The 23,272-nt window shown below is 50.6% G+C and overlaps 1 protein-coding gene across 1 annotated transcript; it reads right to left on the minus strand.

Moving 5' to 3' along the window:
• Window positions 1-1,153: 1,153 nt before the first annotated feature.
• Window positions 1,154-15,643, minus strand: LOC108097297 (frizzled-3). Its single transcript, XM_017199511.1, is given in 3 exon segments — window positions 1,154-2,169; window positions 2,171-3,193; window positions 15,135-15,643. Coding segments are annotated over 3 exon segments (1,950 nt in total). The 5' UTR covers window positions 15,363-15,643; the 3' UTR covers window positions 1,154-1,470.
• Between the last annotated feature and the right edge of the window lie 7,629 nt (window positions 15,644-23,272).

Consider the following 23,272-nt stretch of genomic DNA (forward strand, 5'->3'; position numbering starts at 1 on the left):
CCCCAGGCCACTTTGTGTTCTCTTCACACGGACAAAAAATCTGAGGAGTTCTATGTGAACTTTATTTATTACAAAGGTGTGATACGAAGAGCTGATGAAGAACAGAACAACCTAAAGAACAGAACAACTGCGGTTCAGTTGGATCTCCTTGTGTGTTTGTTAACTCATTTTCTCTCCGTGCAGAATAAGTCAAGAAGAGCGGCGATGGGGATGACGATAAGCGTCAGGCTTGGCTTCGTATCGTATCGCCTCGCTTCTTGTTTCCCCGCTCTGGGCCAAGTCCATAACTCCACCAGTCAGTCCACCAGTCCACCTGTCCATCTGTCCATCCGTCCGGGAATTCGAGTCCGAGTCAGGCGGCATTAATCGTTTTGATCTTGGCGCACAAGAGTTAATTGCACGCTTGCTGCACAGTTGCTGTTGTTGTTGCTGTTGCTATTGTTGTTGTGGTTGTTGTTGTGGTTGTTGTTGCCGATGTTGCTGCTGTGTTGCCTGCAACGGCCGCCCGGCAATTTGCTGAATAGAAACGTAGCCGGCACGCGGTGTGGCAGTTTCAATCAAATTGATTGTGTCTAAAAAACTCGTGTTTCGTGCGATACGCAGGGAAAGTTACCTATTACAACAGTTGAAACTACCGAATAAATAAATAATAGTGCAAGTATTTAGCCATGTTTTCAGAGGGTTTCACCTGCTTTTCGAATAAAGTTTAACCCCTGGAAGAGCTGTTGTACTCTGATATCCAGAGGGTATCGAGCAGTCGCATACCGAGCACCCGAGATCGCAGGCCCTTCCTCGCAATGCCACAATGTGTGTGACACTCGCAGGGTGGCTGAAAGTGGAGTGGAGTGGGCCACAGGTGGAGGATTGGCTACAGCTGAGGCACAGGTGAGGTACAGGTGGTGCCGGCAAAACGCTGGCCATCAACGCTGCCCGTCCGTCATTAGGCATTTCCCTCTAATTGCCACCGCAGGAACTCAGCCTCTGTGTTGCAATTAAACGAAATCGCAGCAGCACTCTCGCATCATTAACCCACATGGATGGACAGTCGGATGGATGGATGGACGGGTGAACCCGGTCACTTCGTGGGAATCAGCTGGGCCGACAAGGTGGGAAAAAAGGTGACCCCGACCATCGAAAACAACACTTCACTCGCTTCGGTTTACTCGTAGTCTCGCTTTATTGATGGGCGATCTTAGCAGTAGGAAAAAAAACACTTTTGTATGTACAACCTAGCTTATCCTAGAGATCTACTTAGATCTACTTAGCCACTAATATATATACTAATATATTATATTATATATGCGCTGAAGGCGAACTCTAAAGCTATAACACATTTCAGTTTCTCCGCTTTCGGGCTTACGAACTAGGATCAGATCAGGGCTTGAAGCCTTCTCCCGGCGGGATGCGGGATATGGGATGCAGGATTAGTGATATGTACAGGGGGATCCCATTGAGTTCCCATGGAGATCCCTACACCCTCGACTGGTTCGGGCTGAAGACGGGCACGTTGTGGAAGCTGATGCCCGCGTAGAGCGGCGCTGCGATTCCCCCGCTCGGCAGCATCGACTTGCCGCTCGCGTAGAGCTGCTTCTTGGCCACCAGTCCCGCTCCCCCTCCCACTCCCACTCCCACCACCATCGTCTTACCGCCTTGGCGACCCATCAGAGGAGGGGAGGAGGCGGGGGAGCCCGCCGCTCCCAGGCGGCTCCTGTAGCTCTCGCAGGTCTTGCGCGACCACACCCACAACCCAGTGAGGGTGCCGCCCACCAGCTGGAAGGAGATCCGCGCGAGGGCCGGCCAGGCGCTGAGCGGGGCGGGCGGTAGGCAGTCCTCGGGGGCGGAGCAGCTGGGCACCGAGTCCGCGTACCGCTCGCAGAGGGCGGCCACCACGCCGGCGGCGGTCGGGGCGAAGTAGAGCAGCGAGAAGAGGACGAACCGCCGCCGGATCTGCCCGAAGCGGTGCACCGAGCAGCGGGGCGCCAAGGCGGGCTGGAGCTGGCGCTGCAGGAGGAGCAGCGAGCGGGAGGCGCGCAGCGTGAAGTACAGTCCCAGCAGGAGGAGCACCAGGGCGGGCAGCTCCACGAACCCGGGGGCGTGGCACATCCCGGTCAGCTCGCTGGGGCGGACGCGCTCGAGCAGCAGGGCGGCGATGGGCGGGGCCAGCGGGGGGCACCCAGGCGAGCACGTGGAAGAGCCCCGAGCGCTTCTCCAGCGCCTCGCTGGACCACTTCTTGTGCGAGGAGAGGTAGAAGCAGAGCGCGAAGATCAGCCACCAGCTGGCGGCGCAGAGGCTCAGATAGGAGGTACTGATGTAGGAGGCCAAGCAGGGCGGGCTCAGCGGGCAGGCCTCGGAGTGGACCCGCACCATCCTTCCTCCCATCGTCGGAATGGCAGGTAGCTCCTGCTGGCTCCCCTTCAAGTGTCCAAGTCCGATTCCATGCCCGTTTCCCTGTCCGTAGCTGTGGTTGTGGAACACGATCCGCTCCAGGTAGCACACGCTGAAGAGGCTGTAGCAGAGGCACAGGAAGAGCACCGGCCGCTCCGGGTAGCCGAAGCGGGTGGGCTCCGCCCAGAAGGTGACCAGCGCGAAGAGGGTCAGCACGAAGCACACCGCCGAGAGGCCGAGCACCAGGCTCTCCGAGAGCTTCTTCTGGGCGGCGGTGTGGAAGGCGTCCCGCTGGCACTGCGGCACGCACTCCTCCGCCCCGAAGGGGCTGCCGCTGAAGTTCTGCGGGCAGAGCACTGCCGCTCTCAGTCCCGCTCCCAATCCCGCTCCCAGTCCCGCTCCAGATCCAGGGGGCGGTGGCGCCCCGCTCTTCCAGAAGCGGTACATCTGCGGTGGCGGCTGGAGCGGCCCCTCCGGGAGCGGCACCGCCTGCTGCTCCCCGCCCGGCGGACTGGTGGGACTGGTGGGCGGGGCCTCGGGGGCGGGCGCCTCCTGCGGGATCTGCATGCAGAGCTCGTGCTTCTCCGGCTGCGGCAGGACGGCGCAGTTGAGGAACGGCGGCCAGAGCTCCATCAGCTCCGGCGGCGCCCGCTCCCCGCACTCGCCCCGCACCGTCTCGCAGAGCGACTTGCAGGCGCTGACGGGGCGTGGCACGTCCGGCGTGCAGAGCGGGAAGAGCGCCGAGCAGAGGAGGAAGCGGGCGCGCGGCGAGCATCCCGACTCGATGAGGGGCACCAGCTTGGCGATCTGCAAGGAGAGGCGAGAAAAGGAGAATCAGGGGTGAGTGAAATGTGTATCGAAATTATCGAATCGGTCTATCGGGGGGATTTCTTATCGGTTGGATAGCTGCTAATTCGGTGTATCTGCGAAGTAATTTATATCTTTTCGAACAGCAGAGCCTTCTATCTCAATTAACGACATTTAATTGCGCGGCTGGCTTCTGTGGAAAGGGAACTTGAAAGAGCGCCGCCGAATAATTAGATCGAAATTCGCTGTTCGATAAACAGGGCAACAAAAACAATAGCAGCAACAACAACTAAGGGAGAAACACTCTTCCAAAACCATTCGCATTCCGGTTCGTTCACACTTTCGCAGTCCGCAGTCCGCCGTCTATACTTTTATCTAATAAAATTGCAATAAAAGCCCGGGCTCGCTTTGTTGTTCCGCCGACACGCCGGCAGCACCGAAAAGCTAATTTAACAAATGTTTGCCATTTGCAACAATTGAGCGGTTTGCACAATTGCAGTTTGTTTACACCGGCTAATGCCTGGCATTAAATTAGCTGAAATTGCGAAACGAGATCGTGTAATGCTAATGCCGATGATGGTTTCCAGCTGGTGGGGCTCCGGGTTTCGAAAGTCTTTTCTGCGGCAGTGGCTTCTATATATCTTATATAATATTTGGACTATTTGGGTTTGGGGATGAGTGCTCAGCTTTGAAAGTAAGGCTATATTGTATCTTTTGTTTGCCACTGACTCCGGAGTCCCTCCCTGTTTACTTTCCATTAGCAATCTCACACGTTGTGTGTGCGCTTGGTGTGAAAACTTGCGTCGGACTTCACACATGAAAAACCGCCGCCAGTTTCCCGGCTGCGAGCTCATTCCATTTCCACAGTCCGCAGTCCACAGTCAGTTGTCGATGGCAATTAATTGTCAATTACCAGCCAAGCAATCTAATAACTTCAAACGAAGCCACATTTCTCATCTCGGCGCGACTTCAGCTGATGCGAAATGAATACAGTCGGAGGTACACAGGAAACAATTGAGCTAACATTCCGAACATTAAGGGAAACTTCGAGTGGTACTACGAGTCTATAATATTCCACATTCAAAAGCAGATTTTTATAATATTCTACTTCTTCATTTCGCCTCTGGCTTTTTATTCTTCGCCTGTACTCCGTCCATTGTCCATCCTACGAGAAATGCCGACATTGATGACGATGACGAACCAGACGCATCAACATTTATGAGTTTGTGGAATTTTAGACAAGTCAGAAGTCAGCGCGGCAGGAACGGGCCAGGACCCCGAGATGTGGCAGCGTTTTGGGGCAGACGGAAGGCGAAAAACGAAGACAGGAAACCTGGGGAGCAGGCCTGGGCTGCATCGAATTATCGGGAATGGGAATTGTTTTCTCGGGAAAGAGACCCTGTCGCATCGCCTTTTGATAGTCGATGTCGATGAGCCGATCTCCGGGGGCTCTTGACATGGATTTGATGGCCGGCTGGCCGGACTCTTTGTTTGCTGGCTAACAGTAACCATATTGTTGTTGTATAATTAAGCCACATTAGGCCAAAAAACGAAGAATGGAATGGAGAGGAGGGAAAGAGGGGAAAAGAGGTAAAGAGGAAAAGAAGGCCGGCACCCAGAAGAACCGGGGGGCATCTCGAATGGAGCATTAGACACGCGATTTCCAATTTTTTTTCGGCTTTTGCAGCTCTCTGGAAAATAGCTGCCAGCAATAATAATTTAATGATGCAGTCGGCATCGAGCAAGTGAACCGCATCATCGTCTTGGTCGTAATCATCGACTTGGCCGAAAGCCAGGCGAGTCGGCGCAACAACGACGACGAAACGGAAAGGCAATCAGCCTAATAGACCTGCTCTGGCCCACGAGTGGGAGGGAGAGGGAAGAGGGGGAGTGAGGGAGATGGCGAGTGAGAAGCGGGGGAACAGTGGTTCGCAGTCGCGGGAAATCTGCATTTCTGTCTCTTCAACCATATTTAATCGATTAATTAAGTAAGAGTATTTAATCAATTAGTTAAATAAGAGTATTTAATAGATTAATTAAATACGAGTATTTAATCGATTAATGAAATATGAATATTTTATCGATTAATTACTGCTTTTACATGTAGGATTTCCCTGACAACAAGTTATCTGTTAATTTTGCCACCCTAACGTATACGTGATATTCGAACTTCCGCCCAGTGTGTCCCGGTGTTTGGTGCTCGGGCCACGAGCAGAGCCGGCCAAGTGTCTAAAATGTGTTATTAATGCAAAAAGGCATTGCCTGCTCATCGTCATCATCGTGGTGATCATCATGGTCACCATGGCAATCATGGTAATCATCATCCCCTGGATGACCATCAACTCTTCGGTCTGCGCAGCGAATGCAATCTGCAACGCTTTGAGCATTTTTTTCGTGTTTCCCCCGAAGTTGTCGGCTGTTTGGTTTTGTTGTATTTTTTTTTTTTTTTTTTGTGTTGTTTTTTTTTTCGGCCACGCAAAAGCCAACGAAAAGTTGGCTGGCAATTCGCCGCGGCTCGCTGCGCTGTCCGTCCACCCGACCAAAGGCGACAGATTCGTTTTGGTCGCGCCACGAAATTATGGTTATTACCGCAGTCGGCGAAGTCGGCGAAATGAAAGGCGTTAGATGAAGTTTGTGTTTGCGTTTGCGTTAGCGGTAGTGCAATCGCTTTCGAGCTCTGTGTCTTAACACTGGTCATTCGGGTTTTGGGCCCGCTTCATTGTTTGAAGGAGATTCCCAGATACTCTCGACCGTGTCTTCCTCATCTTCGCCGGCTGCACAGCCAGTGGTTAATACAATGAATTCGGATTCAGATTCGGATTCGGATTCGGGCTCTGGTGGGATTTTGAAAAATCATGGAACCAACTTTTGTGTCTCCGCCTCGATAGGAACCACCACACAAAAAAAAAGCGAAAAAAATAAAAAGAGTTCTGCTTAATTTACTTAAGAAACTCAAAAACCGAGTGTTCATAGCCCTTCCTTTTCAGTTTCGTTTCGGTTTTGGGTTTTCCTCTTCCTCTTCGCCTTCTCCCCCTCTTATTCCCCTTCCCCTTCTCCTCCTCCTTCTTCTTCTTCTTCTTCTTCTTCTTATTCATCTTGCCTTTTGACTTGCGGCTATTTCCTTTAATTTCGGTTTTAGTTATCTCTTTCTCGGCTTCTTTCGCCGCGTGTTTCACACTTTTTTGGGTGAAGTCCGCCCGTCCGAAAAGCATTTAATTTTGTTTCGCCTTCTCCCTTCCCCCTCTCCACTCTCTTCCCCCTCCCCTCTCTTTCTGGCTGGCTCACAATTCAATTACAAGGCAAAGAACAGCAACAACAATGACAGGGTTGACACCTCGCAACCTAAACGCGACCTAATGACTTATCGATTTTGATTAATGATTGCGGGCCAGCAAATAAAGTCAATGGTGGGTCCAGAGGCCGAGCGATCGGAAAAGGAGAATAGAACTGCTCGGCGGCACTTTGACTCTGAATACGTTCCGTTTTCGAAAGGAATTGCCAGAAGAAAAGGTACACTGAAAGAAATCACAGTACCTAACCTCAGTTTGGAACTTCAACCTGAACCTGAAGCTAGTCAAGCGAAGGGCACTCCACTTATCTATAATGCCCAATGTCCCAACCCATTTCTATTTCTATTCCCAATCTCAATCTCAATCCGACTTGCACTCCAATCCCGATACGACCAATCCCGATTCCCCCGATCTTAAGAGACACTTAATGCGATCGGACATCTGCATAATCTACGTAATGGATTAATTTATAATTTTCCACGCTCGCAGCGCCGAAGATCGGAGCGAAGGGGAACCCAACCGATTTATATATATGCGGTATATAGGCTGCACTGTGTTTTTCTGGGAGGAGCCCACAAATTGGGAGTCCGAGACTTCGAGTGGGATACGAAAAAGAGCGACTCCGCAATGGGTGCAATGCAAGTATAGGTATCAGTGTGTGCAATTTGTTGGCGGGCTTGGTTTCCAGTTAATGGGATTTGCTTATAATTACAATCATTAGGAGATCCCATGGGGGAAGAGGTAGCCAAGGCAGTCGTGGCATCACAGCTCCGTGTAATAATAAACGAGAGCTGCGAGCGTTGTCAAAGGCAAAGCCAATTATCTGTGCAGAGTGGGTAAACAGTAAACAGTGTCTTCGGAGTGAATAGAGAGCTCTCCGTGGATGCCACATGGATGGCTTATCCCACAACTCCGACAGAAGTCTCCTTTCATCGGCCGCCATCACCTTGGGACTCCCGTGACTGTGCGATATCCGTATCTGTGCGATGTATCTGCGAGATGTATCTGCGAGATGCATCTGCGAGATGGCCTGCTCTTGGATTCGGCGGCTGTCGGTGCGACAAGTGTTGCGAAACGCCAGCTGGAGGGACAGTGAGCCCTCCTCCCGACGCACCACTTGCCGCTCAAAGTAAAGTTTTCAGTTGACAGCCGTTGTACCGCATCCCAAAGATACGTAGCTACGCTTTCTAAGTGGGTTTGGATCCTGTGCTTAACACGTGTCTATCTATTGTATCTAGTATATACTGTACTTAGGGTGGAGATCTTTCCAAATTGGCTTGAGGTTGGAAGGTGGCTTTCAGCGAGGGTGTGCCCAGTTCGGTGCCCCATGCACTGTGCCACTCTATTTGATTTGCGCTCCGAGTGACTTAGTTTGGCTTTTTCGGACTTGAGTGCTCTCTGATGCGAACTGACAGCTGCTGGCCAGCTGAGGGGGAAGGGGGAGCGGTCTTGGAGCGACTCGAAGCCAGACTTGATGGCGGCACGACTTCAAAGTCAATTGATTTCATTTGCTATGAAAGCGCTTGCAATTAGCGAGCGGGGATCACAGCTGCCGCTGAATGTTTGCGGTGGAGTATTTGCCACACAGTGAGAAAACAGGGGTTCTAGGGAATTACTCCGCACAATCTCTCTATCAATCTTAATCGCATTTGAGTACTACTTTCTCAGTGTGTAGAAGGTAAACTCGGATACACGTTTATATTTCGGCAGTTCGGCAGTTCGGCAGGCAGATCGGTGACTTGATTCTGCGGCGGTAATTTGCATAATTAAGATGCCGTCCCGTGGCGACAACGATGCGATGATAAATCGCCGAAACGCCCAGGCCAAGCTGCTCCTCGATGACATCACGCCTCAGCAGCGGCGGCGACAGCGGCAGATGCAAAGCTCCATTTAGCATTCTTAATTAGCCCTGGCTTAGATGAGTCCGCATCCCAGAGATACCCATCGGCTCCCATCCGATCCCATTGGATGCGATCCGATCGGATAGATTCGCATGAGTGCATTTGTGCAGCGCCCGATTGGCCAACCCAGCTAGCCAAGTTAGCCAAGCTGGCCGGGTTAACAGACGGTTTTCGAATCGCCGCCGACCGCTGACAGAACTGTCAACCGATGCCGACGACATACGACTGTCGTCTCACAATTAATTGACGTTTCGACTGGCGCGGATTGTCATTCAACGGCGAACGGGCAGCGGCGGAATGCGCCGAAGGAGCCTCGAGGAGGATTCTGAGCCATCCCCCGAACAGCAGAGGCCAGTGCACTAGCACCCGTTTGCGAGGAGCGACTTCGGACTCGGACTCCGCGCTAATCGATGCCCGCTGAAGGTTCGAGTACGTTTACTTTGGTACTCGGACTGGGATTGATTTGATTTCTGTGTTGTGATCTCCACAGAGAACGGCACTTGGCTCGCTGACTCTGGCTGTGGCCATCCGCTGCCAAGTTAGATAATCTGCGGCAGCGATCTGCGGGCCGGGCTCTCAAAGGCCCACCGAACACTTGGCCGTGCAATTGGGCCCAGATCTCGGTGGCTCTGTGGATCTGTGGCTCTGCAGCTCGGTTGGCAGTACAATTGGGACATGTTTGGCCGGTCCGCGGCTAGAGAGACTCCAACTGGCCCCCTTTGAAGGGGCAGCAGGGGGACCTGACAGGCCGTGCCATTGTATGGACTCCGTGCGAGGAAGGTAATGTATGCGCTGCCGTCTGCCGCGCTGACATTTTGTCAGGCGGGATTACCGAAATGAGCTGCCGTTCGCCGTTCGCACACGCAACTACTTGCAACGCAACTTGCAACGCATGGTGCCAGCTGTTTTCGCAGCGGTTTCCCCCCATTTGCGAACTCCAGTTGGAGGGTGGAGGGAGGAGGGAGGAGGAGCGGTAAGAGCGGTAAGAGCAATTCACGCGTGCGCAGGCGCGCAGTTCAATTAACTTAATTGCCATGTAATTACGCGCAACAATAACAGCAGGAACAACAACAAAAACAACAACAAAAACAACAACAAGAACATAAACAGGAACTACAGACAATAACAGACACTCGGGTAACAGCAACAACAACAAGAAGAAGAACAGCATCTCAGCGTCATCTTTAACATCCTGCCGCTGATGCATAAAGGCAAAACAAAAGACTTAAGACACAAACCTGCTGCCGAGCCTCATCTCGCATCTTCTGTGGCTTTCTTTCCCATACCCTCACTCCGGGTACGAGGCTACTCCCCACCAAACTGGCTCAGCTCCGCGATTAACTTGATGAAACTACTAACTTTTTATGATTAAAGTAAACACTGTTCAAGGATGAATTCGATTATCCTGCGAGGAAGTAATAAGCACTAAAGTTAGTGTGTCTCAGCTTCGAAATGGAACTTCCTCGAGTTGGAGTTCGAGTTCGTTTCTTCGGCAGCTCTTTCTCTGTCTTTCTTCCCTGCGACTCCAACATTCCAGGGAGCCTGCTGCTCCCCCTCCCTCTCTCCCCCCTCTCCCCACCCTCCTCTTTCCCCTTTTTCCCTCGACGCTTTCGCATTTTTTTTCGCTGGGAAGGCATTTGAAAAACGTTGCCGCATTTTTTGCGTGTTTGCCAGCGAGCGGAGGAGAAAAAACAAAAAAACAACAGGCCACTGCCGCCGAGGAATGAACTAATTGTTTTTTTCCCCTCATTTTCGTATATTTTGTATTTTTTCCGTGGCTTCTTTTGCCTTTTCAGCGCTGTCAAATTGTTTTCGTCAACATTGCAACTGCCCAGATCCATCATTACCGGACGGGCTGTGGCCAGACCAGTGAATTCCGGCGAAAAAAGTCATCCGCAGAAATAAATTTAAGAGATTGTCAGGCACACTGAAAACTGTTTGGGTGACTTCAATTTAAATGTGAGTTATTAGTTGTATTACCTTAAAAAGATTTACAATTTAAGAAATGTAAAGAAAACTACGTGATTACTATTAGATTTTAAATAACGTTAACGGCATTAAAAATATATTATAGATCGTGTGGTGAAATGAAAACACATTCTCACAAACTAAAATATCTGGTGTTACTCAATACTTCAATTGAGTGCATTTCTTTCAGTGCACAAACAAGAATTCGGAGACTCGGGCTGAGTTATGCTCCCCTTTCGCCGGACTTCAAAGTCAGTTGTCGCCGAGCAAGAACAACAAATACAATGGCAGCAGCTTTTCTGCTTTTCTGTGTTTCTGTTTTTCTGTTTTTCTGTATTTTGTTGTAGTTTGTTGGATTTTATCCTCCTGACATTATCAGCGTTAAGTCGTTTCAAATGCCGCCCTGATGGATTTCTCAGGCCCCTGTGCCTTTTGCCATAATTACAATGCAAACAGAGCGCTCTTCCGTCCCGCTCCCGCTTCCCGCTTCCCGCTAGTGCCATCTCGCTCCGGCGGACGTAACCAGGTAGCCAGGTAGCCAGGGAAGAGCAACAACAACAACAAGCCGGCGCTTGGCATTTGCGGACCGCGTTCCGATAAGAACGAGCGCTGGGTTACTTTCTTATCAGAAACGCCCGGCGGATTAACTCGGCACTCAGCACTCATTTTCTTGGGCCGCAACTTTATGATTTTCCAGCTGATAGCCAGCCGAATGCAAACACATTAGCTGTTGCTTTTATCTATTCGTTGATGAAGAAAAAAAGAAAAACAGGGAAACAGAAGAGGAGAGCACAGAGGCAGAAATGTGACCTTTGGGAAGCCTCTGTGGCATCCACAAAATAGTTGAGCAGTTTAGTTCGGTGTTCGAGTGCTTTCCTCCCTTTGTGGCGATTTCCCCAATCAAGTGCGGCTAGATATTGACAGTGCGATATCGGGTGATATGATATAGTTGCCTCGCCCGCCTAAGGTTAAGTCATGCGGCCCACATACTCATAGGCGTATGATACATGTGGCCGATACGGAACGATAAGCCGCCATAAAAAGTCAGTTTGCGGCATTCCTTTGGGCTCCAAAGAATTCTGTATCGTTCACCTGGAACTGGTTGCTGGGCACTCCTAATGGGTTCTGATTTTCAAAATCAAACAGTTTATTGTCGCCATCGTCGAAGTTGCTTTATGGTCGCCGTCTTCGGATGGCGGCCCTCTGTGAAGTCTTATTTGCTTTTGGGGCTCTCGGCTCTTGGCTCTCGGAGTTTCGTTCGCCGGCTAATGCCTTGCTCAAATATTTACAATTACTTTGCATAGAGTCCGCCTCGCTTCGTCACCGAACTTGCTTCCAGATCTTCCCAGAGCCAAGAGGAGTTGTTGGATACGGAATACGGTCGCCAGGAAGGGGAAACCAAAGGAAAGGTTCGTCGATGGCCATCTGAAAAGCAGCCACCCCTTCAGTGGGGCGCACTTTCAATTAATTTACTTGTAATTGTCGCTTGACGAGCACTTTGCTGGCCTTTGATCGCAACGCCCTCGCCCACCAAAAACCAGGCAAACATCGGGCAAACAAACAGGCGGGCAGGCAAACAAACAGACAAACTGAAGGAAAGATAAACTGACAAGCTCTTGGTGTTGCCTCTCGATCACGGAGAGTGGAGAGTGAGGAGTGGAAAGTGGGGGTTGGGGGTGGAGAGTTGGGAGTGGAGAGTGGGGAGTGGGGGTGGAGAGTTGGGAATGGAGAGTGGGGAGCACCGCCGACCTTCTCGGTGGGGTTTGTTTGCATTTGATGTCTTCCCGACGACACCTCCTCCCCTTTCCTCTTCGGGGGCTTCTCCTATCACAGCCCACAGATAAGGGGAACCACTCGCAGTATCGTTCAGATACAAGGCAACCATCTCCCGCCAACCAGATCGACTGACTTGCCAATATCCAAGGGCTTTTCTACCATCAGCATTTATGAGAGAATGGAATAGTGTGTGCCCGCCCAGGATATGAACTTCCTCGCCGAGTAAACTTCCATTCGTTTGATGTGATCTGAGCACTTTATGCGTATAAAGATACGTATCTGCTGCGATCTGCGATCGCTGTGTAAATACAGCCGGATAGCTGAGGCTGCTGCTTTGATGCCTTTTATTGCCGCTCGGCGATGATGTGGCTGCCGCTGGATTCTCTTTGATTTCTGTGTACGTACAGCCTTCAGTCGCTTTGATCTGCCCCATGTGCTCGTTGCTTCCGATTCGATTTGTTCGGTGTGCTGGCCTCTTTTTCGGGGGCAGCCCTCCTGCTTTCGTTTTTATTGCCACTTGAGGCTTGGCCGCGTTTCGTTCATTGTTCATGGGTCTCTCTTCTAAACAACGAATGGAATGGAGGAGCAGTGGAAGCAAGCGAGGGACCCACGAAAACCACGGAAACCCGCTTCCAGATCGGACAATGCATCTTATTTTCTCGTTTTTCCAGCGCCTCGATGAAACAAAGTAGGCGGCAACGCGCTCGGCAGCCGCCCCACCAAAGTAATAAAAGCACAAAAGACCAGAGTACTCCGAAGATGGAGCAGCACCGCCAGTGGTGCCACAGGCAGTGGATACAAGGTACAAGAAAGTGATTGCCACATCTCATGCTTCTCGTCAAAGAATGTTGCATGGGAGAAATCATTGAAGGTCAGATAGCAGCAGCTATGCACTCTGTGTTTGCATTTGAGCCCCCAAAAGTAGCCAAATCGGTAGGAATATGGTCGAGATATGGTCGGGATATGGTCGAGTCTGCCATCTCCGATGCCGCACTCATGCCGCATCCACATCGGAAAAACAACAACAACGCGTCATCGACATTTGCCTCTCCATCCAAAACGGGGAATCGGGAATGGGCATGAAGTGCAAGATGCGCTCAAAGGAAACCGAGCCGCGCTCCCAACGAAAGGTGCTAATGGACCCGACTCCGAGCCCAGAGACACCAACACACAGCCGCCTGGTGTGGCACACACAAATACACACACACACACAGACTCCCATTGAAGCCAAACCCAAAACCCAAAACTCGTAGCCGAAACCGATGCGTTTGTTCCACACACCGGGAAAATAGATCGACTCACTTTCGAGGTGGAAAGGTATTTCCCCTGAATGTATCTCGTATCTCGTTCCTCTACACAACCTATGCTCCCTCCCTTTTCCAACTTACATTTTCGCTCAGTGCACTCTCCCCAGCGGCGGCTCTTTCTTCTCGCCCATTTGTTCCTTTCTCCCTTTGTCGCCGACACAATCGCAATGGCAATCCCAATCGCAATCCCAATCGCACAGGTCTCCTGGCCAACAACAAACGTCTTGTGGCTCCTCGAGATCCTAGCCAAGTGGCATGCCGCTCTGTCTTTCAGTCGTTCTGCCTTTCTGTCCCTCGACGGCTCTTCGCACGCACTGCGCGGCTACTCAGCGGTTTTCATGGGCTGTTTTCACGGTAAATTATGGACCGAGATGACCTCGAATGTTCGGGCCGCAGCCTATTTGGACATGCCGCCAACTAGAATACCTCGGAGTTAGTTTCAGAGCCTTTCTCTGAGTTCTAGAGTAACTCGCTTTGCAGGAAACGTAATTATTTACGAGCATAAGCGCGTCCTTCTGGGATTGCTTCAATCACTTTGACTGGAGAGCGTCGAGTTGCCTCCCCCTTCATTGGAAAGCAATTAGATATCGCTGCTCCGACTTCCTCCGACTGATAACAGTGCGTCTTATTTGTCTGCCGGCCTTGTTGCCCCTTTATCTAGATACAGCTCTCGAGTACAGAAAACACAATCAGCGCAGCGGGCGGCACTCAAAACTGACTTGGAGGCGAAAAAGCGAAGAAGTACGGCTGGAGTTTCGGAACTGGAACTTACGAATGCAGACTCTATTTCGTAAACTCATAATTTCCATAATGCTCTGATTTCGAAAGTGACCCCGATTAGATACGGGTTGTGAAATGTTTTAATTCGGTGAGGAGATAAGTGGTTCAAATGCCTTTCGTTCTATTCGAAGTAGTGAAATTGTACATAAAGGGTTATCACTCCACTTACAGAAGGCTATCACAAATTAAAATGCAATTCGCCCCGAGAAACACAATGATTATCAAAGGAGAACCCTCGAAGGATCCCAAATGACATTTTTGCTTGCTGTATTCCTGTTCCTCTCCTTGGCTTTGTGTCTATCTGAGATCTCAGAAAGCCTTACTTTGATGAGCTGCCGCCCTCCGAAAGTCCCCCAAAACATCCCCACGTACCCGTCATTCAAACTTTGAACGTTTCGCAAGAGTTTGTGACTTCCCAAAAGTATCTCTGCTGCTAGCCTGTTGGCTGTTGCCTGTTTGGTTGTCACTTGCCAAGATTGTAGGCAATACTCTTCTGGAAAGTATTGTGACTTCAATGAGAAGTTACTCCATTCCCAGTAGTTCACATTTGAACGCATTGCGTATTGCCAACATTTGACTCGACTGATTGATTAAAAAGTCACCATTAAGTGTCTATTAGGATCTGAGAATCCTTGACTGGTTAACTAGTAGTTAGTAGCTAGTAGCTCCTAAAAACCGAAAACCGAGTGTATTCTGGCTTTTCCCCTCTTTCCATTTTGAGTCGCTGCCGCAGCTTTTATTTTGTTTTTCGCACGTAGCGACGAGAATTGTTTTTATGGGCCACACAAAGCCGGGCTTATCGGCATCGTGGGATCGCGGAGACCGGGACGTGCCTTCTGGCCTTCCAGCTTTCTGGCCTTCTTGCTTCTGGCCTTCTGGCCCATATGCATGGAGGGGATGCAAGGGAAGGGGGCCTTACCTGGAGCTCAGCCTCCAGCTGGTTGGTGTGGCCCGCCAGGTTGGGCAGCGCGGTCATGTTGTAGCCGAGGCCCTGGCAGGCGGAGACGGAGATCCTCTGGCACTGCAGTCCATTGGGGCCCACTGCGGACGGCCCGTTCTGGCCGGGAGTGCTGGCCCGGGCCAGGATCGGGAGAAGGATCAGGATGGGGATCGGGATCGGGGAGAGGGTCTGGCTGGTGGCGCACATGGTTGTGGTGGTTGTGGAACCGGGACACTGAGTGGCTGCTTCAGGGGGTCATCTCGTTCGACCCTCCGGGGGTTTCTGTTCAAGTCAAGTTCACTCGCGGACACGTAAAAAAAATTGCAGTGGATTGGATGGTCTGCAGCTCCAAATTCAGTTTCAAATTCAGCTTCGAATTCAGCTCGAGCTTCGATTGTTTTGGCCTCGGAGGTTGGGTTGCGTACTTCTGGCTCAACAAACTCAAACACCCGCGGAGAAAGTGCGTTAACCTGACCGCTCGACTTCGGTCTTTCGAACAAACTGACGGCGCCGCTCGCCGGTCTTTGGGTTTTGTCCGCCGAAGGGAGATCCAACTTGTTCGGATCCAACTTGACTTGGAACAAGTTCGATGACGGTGCCATATGCCCATGCGAGTATATCCATTCATCCGGCAGTCGGGTGGGTCCAATGCCTAATGAAGACAGATCGCGTCGAAGGGGAAATACAGTGAAACCCGGTCGGAAGATGTCTCCCCGAGGATCGCAGTTGCGGAACAGGATGAAATATGGTTATAGGCCGAGCTTCGAATCGGAGGGAAAGACATGGAGACGTGGGAGTTCGATACTCTACGAATCATTTGTTCTAGTTCTGTTTTGGGGAATCGAGAAGAATCGCTTGCGGAACCCAGAAACTCCTGATTTGCAGCAAGAGGATTGCCTTTCGGACCACCAACTTGGTTTGATGGGTTCCCGGATTGGGTTGGAGGCATCGCCAGAGGACCGGCAGGTGAGCCGTGCTCCCTGCGAGCAACTGCGGTGCCATCCGACCGGAGCGTCGATCGGTTCGACACACTGAAAAAAATGGTCATGGAAAACAATATGTAAGCCTCCAAATAATCGAATGTACTCGAAGGTGCTTGTGGTTTCCTTGGCCGAGCAATCATTGTGATGTTACCTCCTCTGTTCGGGGGTCAATTGCCCACCCGTTTCTCCGAGTGTAAGGCGAGGAAACTCGATCGGCGACGTCGACCAACCGCAACAGCAACATCAAACAGAACGAACGAAGGCGGCACAGGCGGATGGTTGGATTGCTGGCTGGGGAGATGGTGAGGTAAGGGGATGGGGGGATTGGGGGGCTTCAGGTGGACGGTGTGCTGGCAGGGGTGGCACTGCAGGAGGATGAGGTGGATGCAATTGAACACCGCGACCTTCACACGCTGCAAATGTCGGCGTCGGCGATCTTTGATGTGTGCTTTGATTTCCGGCAGCCAGATAAGATTTTGCTCATCCCCTGCGTCCCCTTCAGCCGACTCCCCCTTCCCCTTCCCCTCCCCCTTGGCCCCCCACTCGGAGCCCCTTTCAGTGGTTTTCCTGGGTGCCGTGCAGAAAAAATCAGAAAAGCAGATCAAAACGAATTGCTGCAAATTTTGTTGTGGATCTTGGACCTTCGCGAGTTCGGGAGGTTGACGCATTAGATCGGGTTGGTGGCCACCTGTTTTGCTTGATATTATTTTATATTTATGTAACTGCATCAGTGTGGAAAAAAGCTCTTGCTTACTCTGAAAAAATATATCCACAATTTTAGATGTTTAATACAATTCGGGTTTCGGGTGTGCTACTTGTGTATAGCTTCGCCACAATGCTTACTCCTCCAATTCGAAGTGCCCAACAACAACAACAACATCAACAACAACAACATCAACAACAACAACGAATAACAACGATAGCAATAGCAATAATAAAGGCACTCGAACCACTTGGCGATCTCGAGCGGTCCACGATCTTTAGATCAGCGATTGTCATCGCGCCTAATCCCCCATGTAAGTAGTGCCCAAAAAGGCGGAAAGAGATGGCCTATCCCTGTGCTGGATGGAGGAGCGAAAGGAAGGGAAGAGCAGACCGCTTTGTTTGTTTGTTTTTGTGCTGTTGATTCTCGAAATCCGCCAGTTGTTTAAAAATTTGGTGCGCACGTAAAAATATCATCAAAGATTTGAAGCGAAGTGGGAATGGGAATGGGAATGGGAATGGGATTGCGATTGGGAACAGCAGCGGGAACGGGAACGGGAATGGGAACGGGAATGGGAATGGAGCGGAGTGTATGGGATGGCTGAATGGATGGATAATAGCTAATGTAAGCACTTGCTCTTGGCCTTCCCTCTCCCTCTTCTCTCCCTCTCCCGTTGCCTATCCCTTTCCCTCTTCTTTTGTTTACCCAAAACTCAAACCCCACTCGGCTTTTGTGTTTTTTTTTTGTTCAGTGCTCAAGAGTGTTTCTGTTAAGTGAGGATCACTTGGGACCGGAGGAGATTAGTCCAATCGTGGTGATCCGTGGCGATCCCTTCGGATCCCAGATATAGGAAGCGATCCAGAGAACTGAAGGAACTGAACTTCCAAAGTGGATAGTTGGGTAGTTGGGCTGTTGCCAACTGGGTTGGTGGTTTCTGCAACTAGTTTCTGGAGCCGGTGACCAGTTTTACGTCCTGCAACTCGAGGTGACACCTTCAATCATTTTCCCGACTTCAAAGCGGCGCCGCTCAAAGAGGATTCGCTCAGCCGTAAAGCGCTGTCAACATGGAAAACGATCATATTTTCCACGCCGTCTCTCTTTTGCCATTTGCCATTTACCATTTACCATCCGCCATTAACCGTTTTCCTTTTGCGTTTCCCAGCGATCGCTTGACTTTGATTTGTTTGCGCTTTTCCGCCGATGTTTGACAAAGATATGCGGGTTAATATTTAAGTATGTGTGTGTGTGTATATGTATTTATACGATCGGTTGGTGGTCGGGATGTCCGACATGAGTCACCACCCACAAGCGAGTCCCACGGACACGGACCCAGCTGGTGCTGCCAACTCTCTTTCGGCCTTGCGAGTGTGCCATTAACTAGTTTTCTGGTCGGCCGAGTTCAAAAGCGCTTATTAATCTCTGGTACTTGTGTTTAGTACTTTTAAATACGTTTTGAGTACTTTATTCAGTACGCTTGATGTTTTGCCGCCGCTCCAAGTCACGATGTTTGCTCTGCTCCCCCCATTCCCCATTCCCCTTTCCCCTCCTCTCCTCTCCTCTTCATTCCTCTCCCCTCCACTCCGCTGTTTGCTCTCTGCTTTTTGCTCTTGCTTTGGCTTTGGCTTTTGCTTTTGCTCTTGCGAATTGGACGCGCGTCAATATTTATTTTATTTATCTTCTCGGTTGCCCAGCTCACGGATGTTCAAGGTGGGAGGATGGGAGATGTTGGGATGGGGAATTGGGGTTTACAGAGAAAATAAAGAGGGGTGCCAAAAAGCAAACAAATGGTAAGCTCCAAGTGAAGTGTGTTCCAAAATTGTTCAAAGGAATCCTCTTCTGAACTCCACTCTTCTTGAATGAGATCTCCAAGTCGAGCAGCCACCGCTGATTTCTCTCCGTGTAGCGGCTCTGTGGACTTGCACGCCCTCCGAACTGGCGCCCGGCTCGCCTGCAACCCAATCCGCCCATCCGCCCGACGACTCCCAGCGGTACTCTCCTGCCAACTCTTTTATTTCCCGCCCGTTTATTTGCCTTTCTCGCAGAAGCCATAGGAATAATGCGATAATTACAATGCCGAGAATCGCTCGCTGGCCGGGGACGCCGTGTGAATTACCGCGGCTCAGACTAAAGGCCTCTAAAGTTACTCCCTCCCAAGCGGGTGGAAAAGGGGGAAGCAGAAGGAAGGGAGGGGGGAGTGGGGGTAGTGCCTGCACTGCCTACCAAAGTGAGTTGCATGGGATTATCCTGCTTCTTCAGTTACACCACCAGCAACATAAATCTCCATTTGAAAGTGCGCTCGTCGGTGGCAAGAACGCGAAAGTGATTACTCGACGGCCAAATGGGGACGATGGGGAAGGGGCACCCGCGATGCAAGGGGGCTTCCAAACCAATTAAAGGCCAAACCCTCCCAGCCGAGCTACGAACGTGGTGCTCCTTCAAAACAATGTTTACACCGCCGATAGGCGGCAATCGGGAATCCAATACGCAGGCGCGGAATACTGGCGCTAATTCCGCGGAGGGGAGCCGCACAACAATAAACTCCGGCCAGACAATAAAACACATAAAACCCCAAATGCGAAATCCGAAATGCGAACTCCCAAATGCGAAATGTGAAATGAGGAGTGCAGAAAGTGGCGGGCAGAATGACGAAGGGCAGAGCTTATGAGATCCTTTGTGCCCTAGACATTCGTCTCTGAGGATTCTCGGCGGGAAGGGCGCACCGGGAGTAATTTGCCATATCCTGGCGGAAGGAGGGAAGGGAGGGGAAATGGGCGCAGGGAGCGGCGGCGAAAGATGAAAGCCGCACTGGGGTGCTAATAAAGTTGCCCCGCCGCAGAATAATGAACTCCGGGGAGAAGCCCCTTTGGATTTTCCCTGCCCCGTGTAGGTGCTAATTTAGCGACCCCACAGAGATACGAACTCGCATTCGAGGACGACCGCCGCAGCACTTCCATTTTCAACAGAAATGAACCTCAGATAAGGGACTAAATGTCAAAATTATCAGCACACTGGAGCCCCGACCGAGTTAACCCATGGTGAAGGTGTCCTCTCGAAGAGTACAGATCCCCGAGTGGAGAGTACAGATCATGAACACGACTCAGAAACACTCCTTGGAGCATGACCCATTGGGTTGAATCGTAAATGGCAATGCACTTGCAACATTGAATCAACTGGCTGTCACGGGAATATTTCATTTATTTCCTTCCAACCCAGAAGCCAGAACCCAGAAGCCGAATCCCCATGGGTTAAAGCCTTGATTCGGCTCAGACTGTGTGCCTTGCTGACTGCAGATCAGGGGGAGATCAGGGGGAGATCAGCAGGGCGGAGGGGCGAGCTCAAAAAGCGGAGCACATGGGACCGGCAAAGTGCAAATATATGTTGCCAGACCACAAGAGCCGGGCCCAAAGCCGAGAGCCAAAGGAAGGCGGGCCAGAACCATAGGAAAACCAAAAACAAAAAAAAAAAAAGGAAAGAAAAAGAAAAGAAAAGAGAAGAAAAAACGGGTGAGTGGATCGCCTTACCTCGAGATGCCAAAGTGCATCAGGCACTAAAACGCAGAAAATTGAAACAGGCTTTTAATGAAATGAAAGCGCCGCAAGAGATGAGATGCGCGGCTGGTTGGATACCGAATGCTTGCTTGCCGGATGGCTGCATTGCTGGATTGCCGCACTGGTGGATTGCTGGAGTGGTGGACGGATCGGTCGGATCCATCGGAGGGCCATCTATCTGGAGGCAGGGCTCGCCGAGGTGGCAAACGAGAGCGAGTGAGCGCTCAGAAATAAGGCAAAACAAAGCGAACACAAAGAGTCAATTAATTAGTAGATGGATCCGCGATTATCGCTATATTAACATTGCGCCGCATCGCTGCAGTTGAAGGCGCAGTTGAGGCTCACTGTGGCAAAACAGTGTGCTTTCCTGGCAGATGCTCGTATGTGGATCTTTTGGTCAGGAGGATCCACTCGCCACACTCCTTAGAGCATAAAAACAACGCAAATGGACTTTCAAACGGACCTACCAAAACCAAGCAACCTTGCAACAGAACAGAGGAGAAGGGAACGTTTGAATCCACATGGGAATATCGTTCGGACCCGCATTATCTCGCAGTGCAGGGTCCGTGGCTCGAGAGTGGTCTTCCTTTTACTTAAGATAAGGCGGGGAATGGAAGCTGGGCGTTCATTAAATGATAAGCGAGCGACGGCGGCTCCGGGTGATAAGGCCATTTGAATTAACCCGCTCGGACAGGTAAGCGGATCGCAGCCATCCCATCTGTGGCATCCAGCCGGTGGAGTGGTGGTGTGGTGGAGTGGTGGTGTGGTGGAGTGGTGGAGTGGGGGGGCACCTAATGGCCCGGGACCGGGGATTCCGAGGATTCCCAGGGAGACCGACAGAGCGGCAGCCGAGGGGCAGAAACAGAAGCTGGGAAGCTGGGAAGCCGCGAAGCCGGGAGAGAAATGATTTAAGTACACGCAATCCTTGTGGCGCCACGGCGGGCAGCACTCGTCGGAGGACGAGTCCTCGAAATTTATGGTGCAATTTGCTGCAAAACGAGAAGGAAATGGGAACACACACCGCACGGCCATTCGTTGAATAAATCAATTTGTTTTCCCAGTGTCGGTTTTGGTAATGCAAATTGCGGCTTCGATCGGTTATTACGTTTATAAAGGCTAAACTGGACGAGTTTTGATCAGCGGTGCAAGAGCATGTGGCCCAGGGGATCATATACATATATTATTTTAATATTACTTTTAATACTTCTTTCCGATTTCAGTTCAAATAGATTCTTATGGTTGTGGCCAAGCGTCTTGCAAAAATTGTGTTTTTAGGCAACTCTTTCCTGAGCCGATGACTCAAGTTCGCAGATCTCCTTTCCAGCTAAATGGAGCTTCGAGTCCATAAAAACCAAGTCCTAAAAAACAACCGAGCAACAACAACAACAACCGAATAGAGAGCAGAACACAAAATCGAAAGCTAAGCCCCGCTTTGCATGCGACCCATCGCCGTAATGGAGATTATAAGCTGCAGGTTGAATCATGATCGTGGTTGGGGCAAACTGTGAGAGAGGAGAGGGAAGAGGAGAGCGGAGCGGGAGAGGAAGAGGGAGAGGGAGAGAGCCAGGAGGAGCAGAACACATGGAGCGGGAGCAAAACGGCAGCCAAGCGGGAATCGTTTTACGTCTTCTGCGAAATATTCATTACAGCAAATTTGTAAAAACACGCTGAGGGGCGGAATAAAAAAGGAAGTGCACTGTGGAAAACGTAATAATCTCCCAAATAAATGAGAAAAAACAGAGAGCATCCCTCTATGCTATCGTCGTCATGAACATTCAAGCGGAAGGCCCAGTTTTTTTTCGCGTGTATGGGCGCCCAAGGAGAGGAAGATGAAACATGACTTCGCCTCCGACTCCCTGGATCCCCCATCCCCCATCCCCCATCCCATCCTTCTCCTACTGTTTCTTCCTCTGTTCCGTGCCCAATGCGGCTTTTCTCCTTCGCAAAATGATCTGTGGTGCTATTATGCATTATGAGGCCTAATGCGCACAGTTCCTGTGTCCAAAGGAAAACGCGGAGGAAACATGGGAGAAAAACTGGGGAGTGGGGCAGATCCGCTCCATTTGTGTCCCAAAGCGCTTATAGATCGGATGGGGCGATGAGATGGAAAGTCATTCGAGAATTTCCCCCAGTATTCCCCATGATTGAGAACCAAGAAAATGAAACAGCGGGAAAACAATGCGGCGACAACCACTCAGTCGAGGCAAATTGCTCAAAGTAATGCTGCTGGACCATGCACTTCAAAAAACTTATCAATTGAAATGAAAGAGCGGAGAAATGTAAATATTATGTAAACATCCGAAATAGTTAATCAATACTTCTGGGGAATCGGATGATCACAAGAGCTTAGAAATGATTCACAGTGTTTTTTGTTTTCAGTTCTTGCTTAGTTTTTTTTTAAGTGGCCAGTCTGATCAGGTTTTTATGCCCGTGAAGATAGAGTTGGGATCAAGATGGAGCTGAAAATTGAACACACGTTCTGTTGTTGCTCCTCCCCCTCCTCATACTTTGTCCTGCTCCCCTCTTCTCCTCTTCTTCCTCCTCCTCCTCCTCCTCCTCCTTCATCTCTTTGTTTTTTTTAAGCTCTCGCTGTGTTTTCATGAAATATTGCCCGAGGGGCGGTTCAATTTTGATGCATTTACAACGTTCGGGGTGTTGGTAATTATAGGGACTTTATGTCTGGAAGTTTCCTTTATGATAGGGTTTTTACTTTCAAGTTTCTTTCATATACCGTTCGCGCTATTGTTGCATCGCCTTTGATTGCTGAATTAAGTCGGTCGAGTGGACCTTTTTTGTCTTTTAGTATTTCTGGGCCAGCGCCTCGGGAAACGCCCAGGGAAACCGGGAAGGTCGGATCGAAAGCCCTCTGCACACACATAAATC

Source organism: Drosophila ficusphila, unplaced genomic scaffold, assembly GCF_018152265.1.
Source record: "Drosophila ficusphila isolate 14025-0441.05 unplaced genomic scaffold, ASM1815226v1 contig_198, whole genome shotgun sequence".
Lineage (NCBI taxonomy): Eukaryota > Metazoa > Arthropoda > Insecta > Diptera > Drosophilidae > Drosophila > Drosophila ficusphila.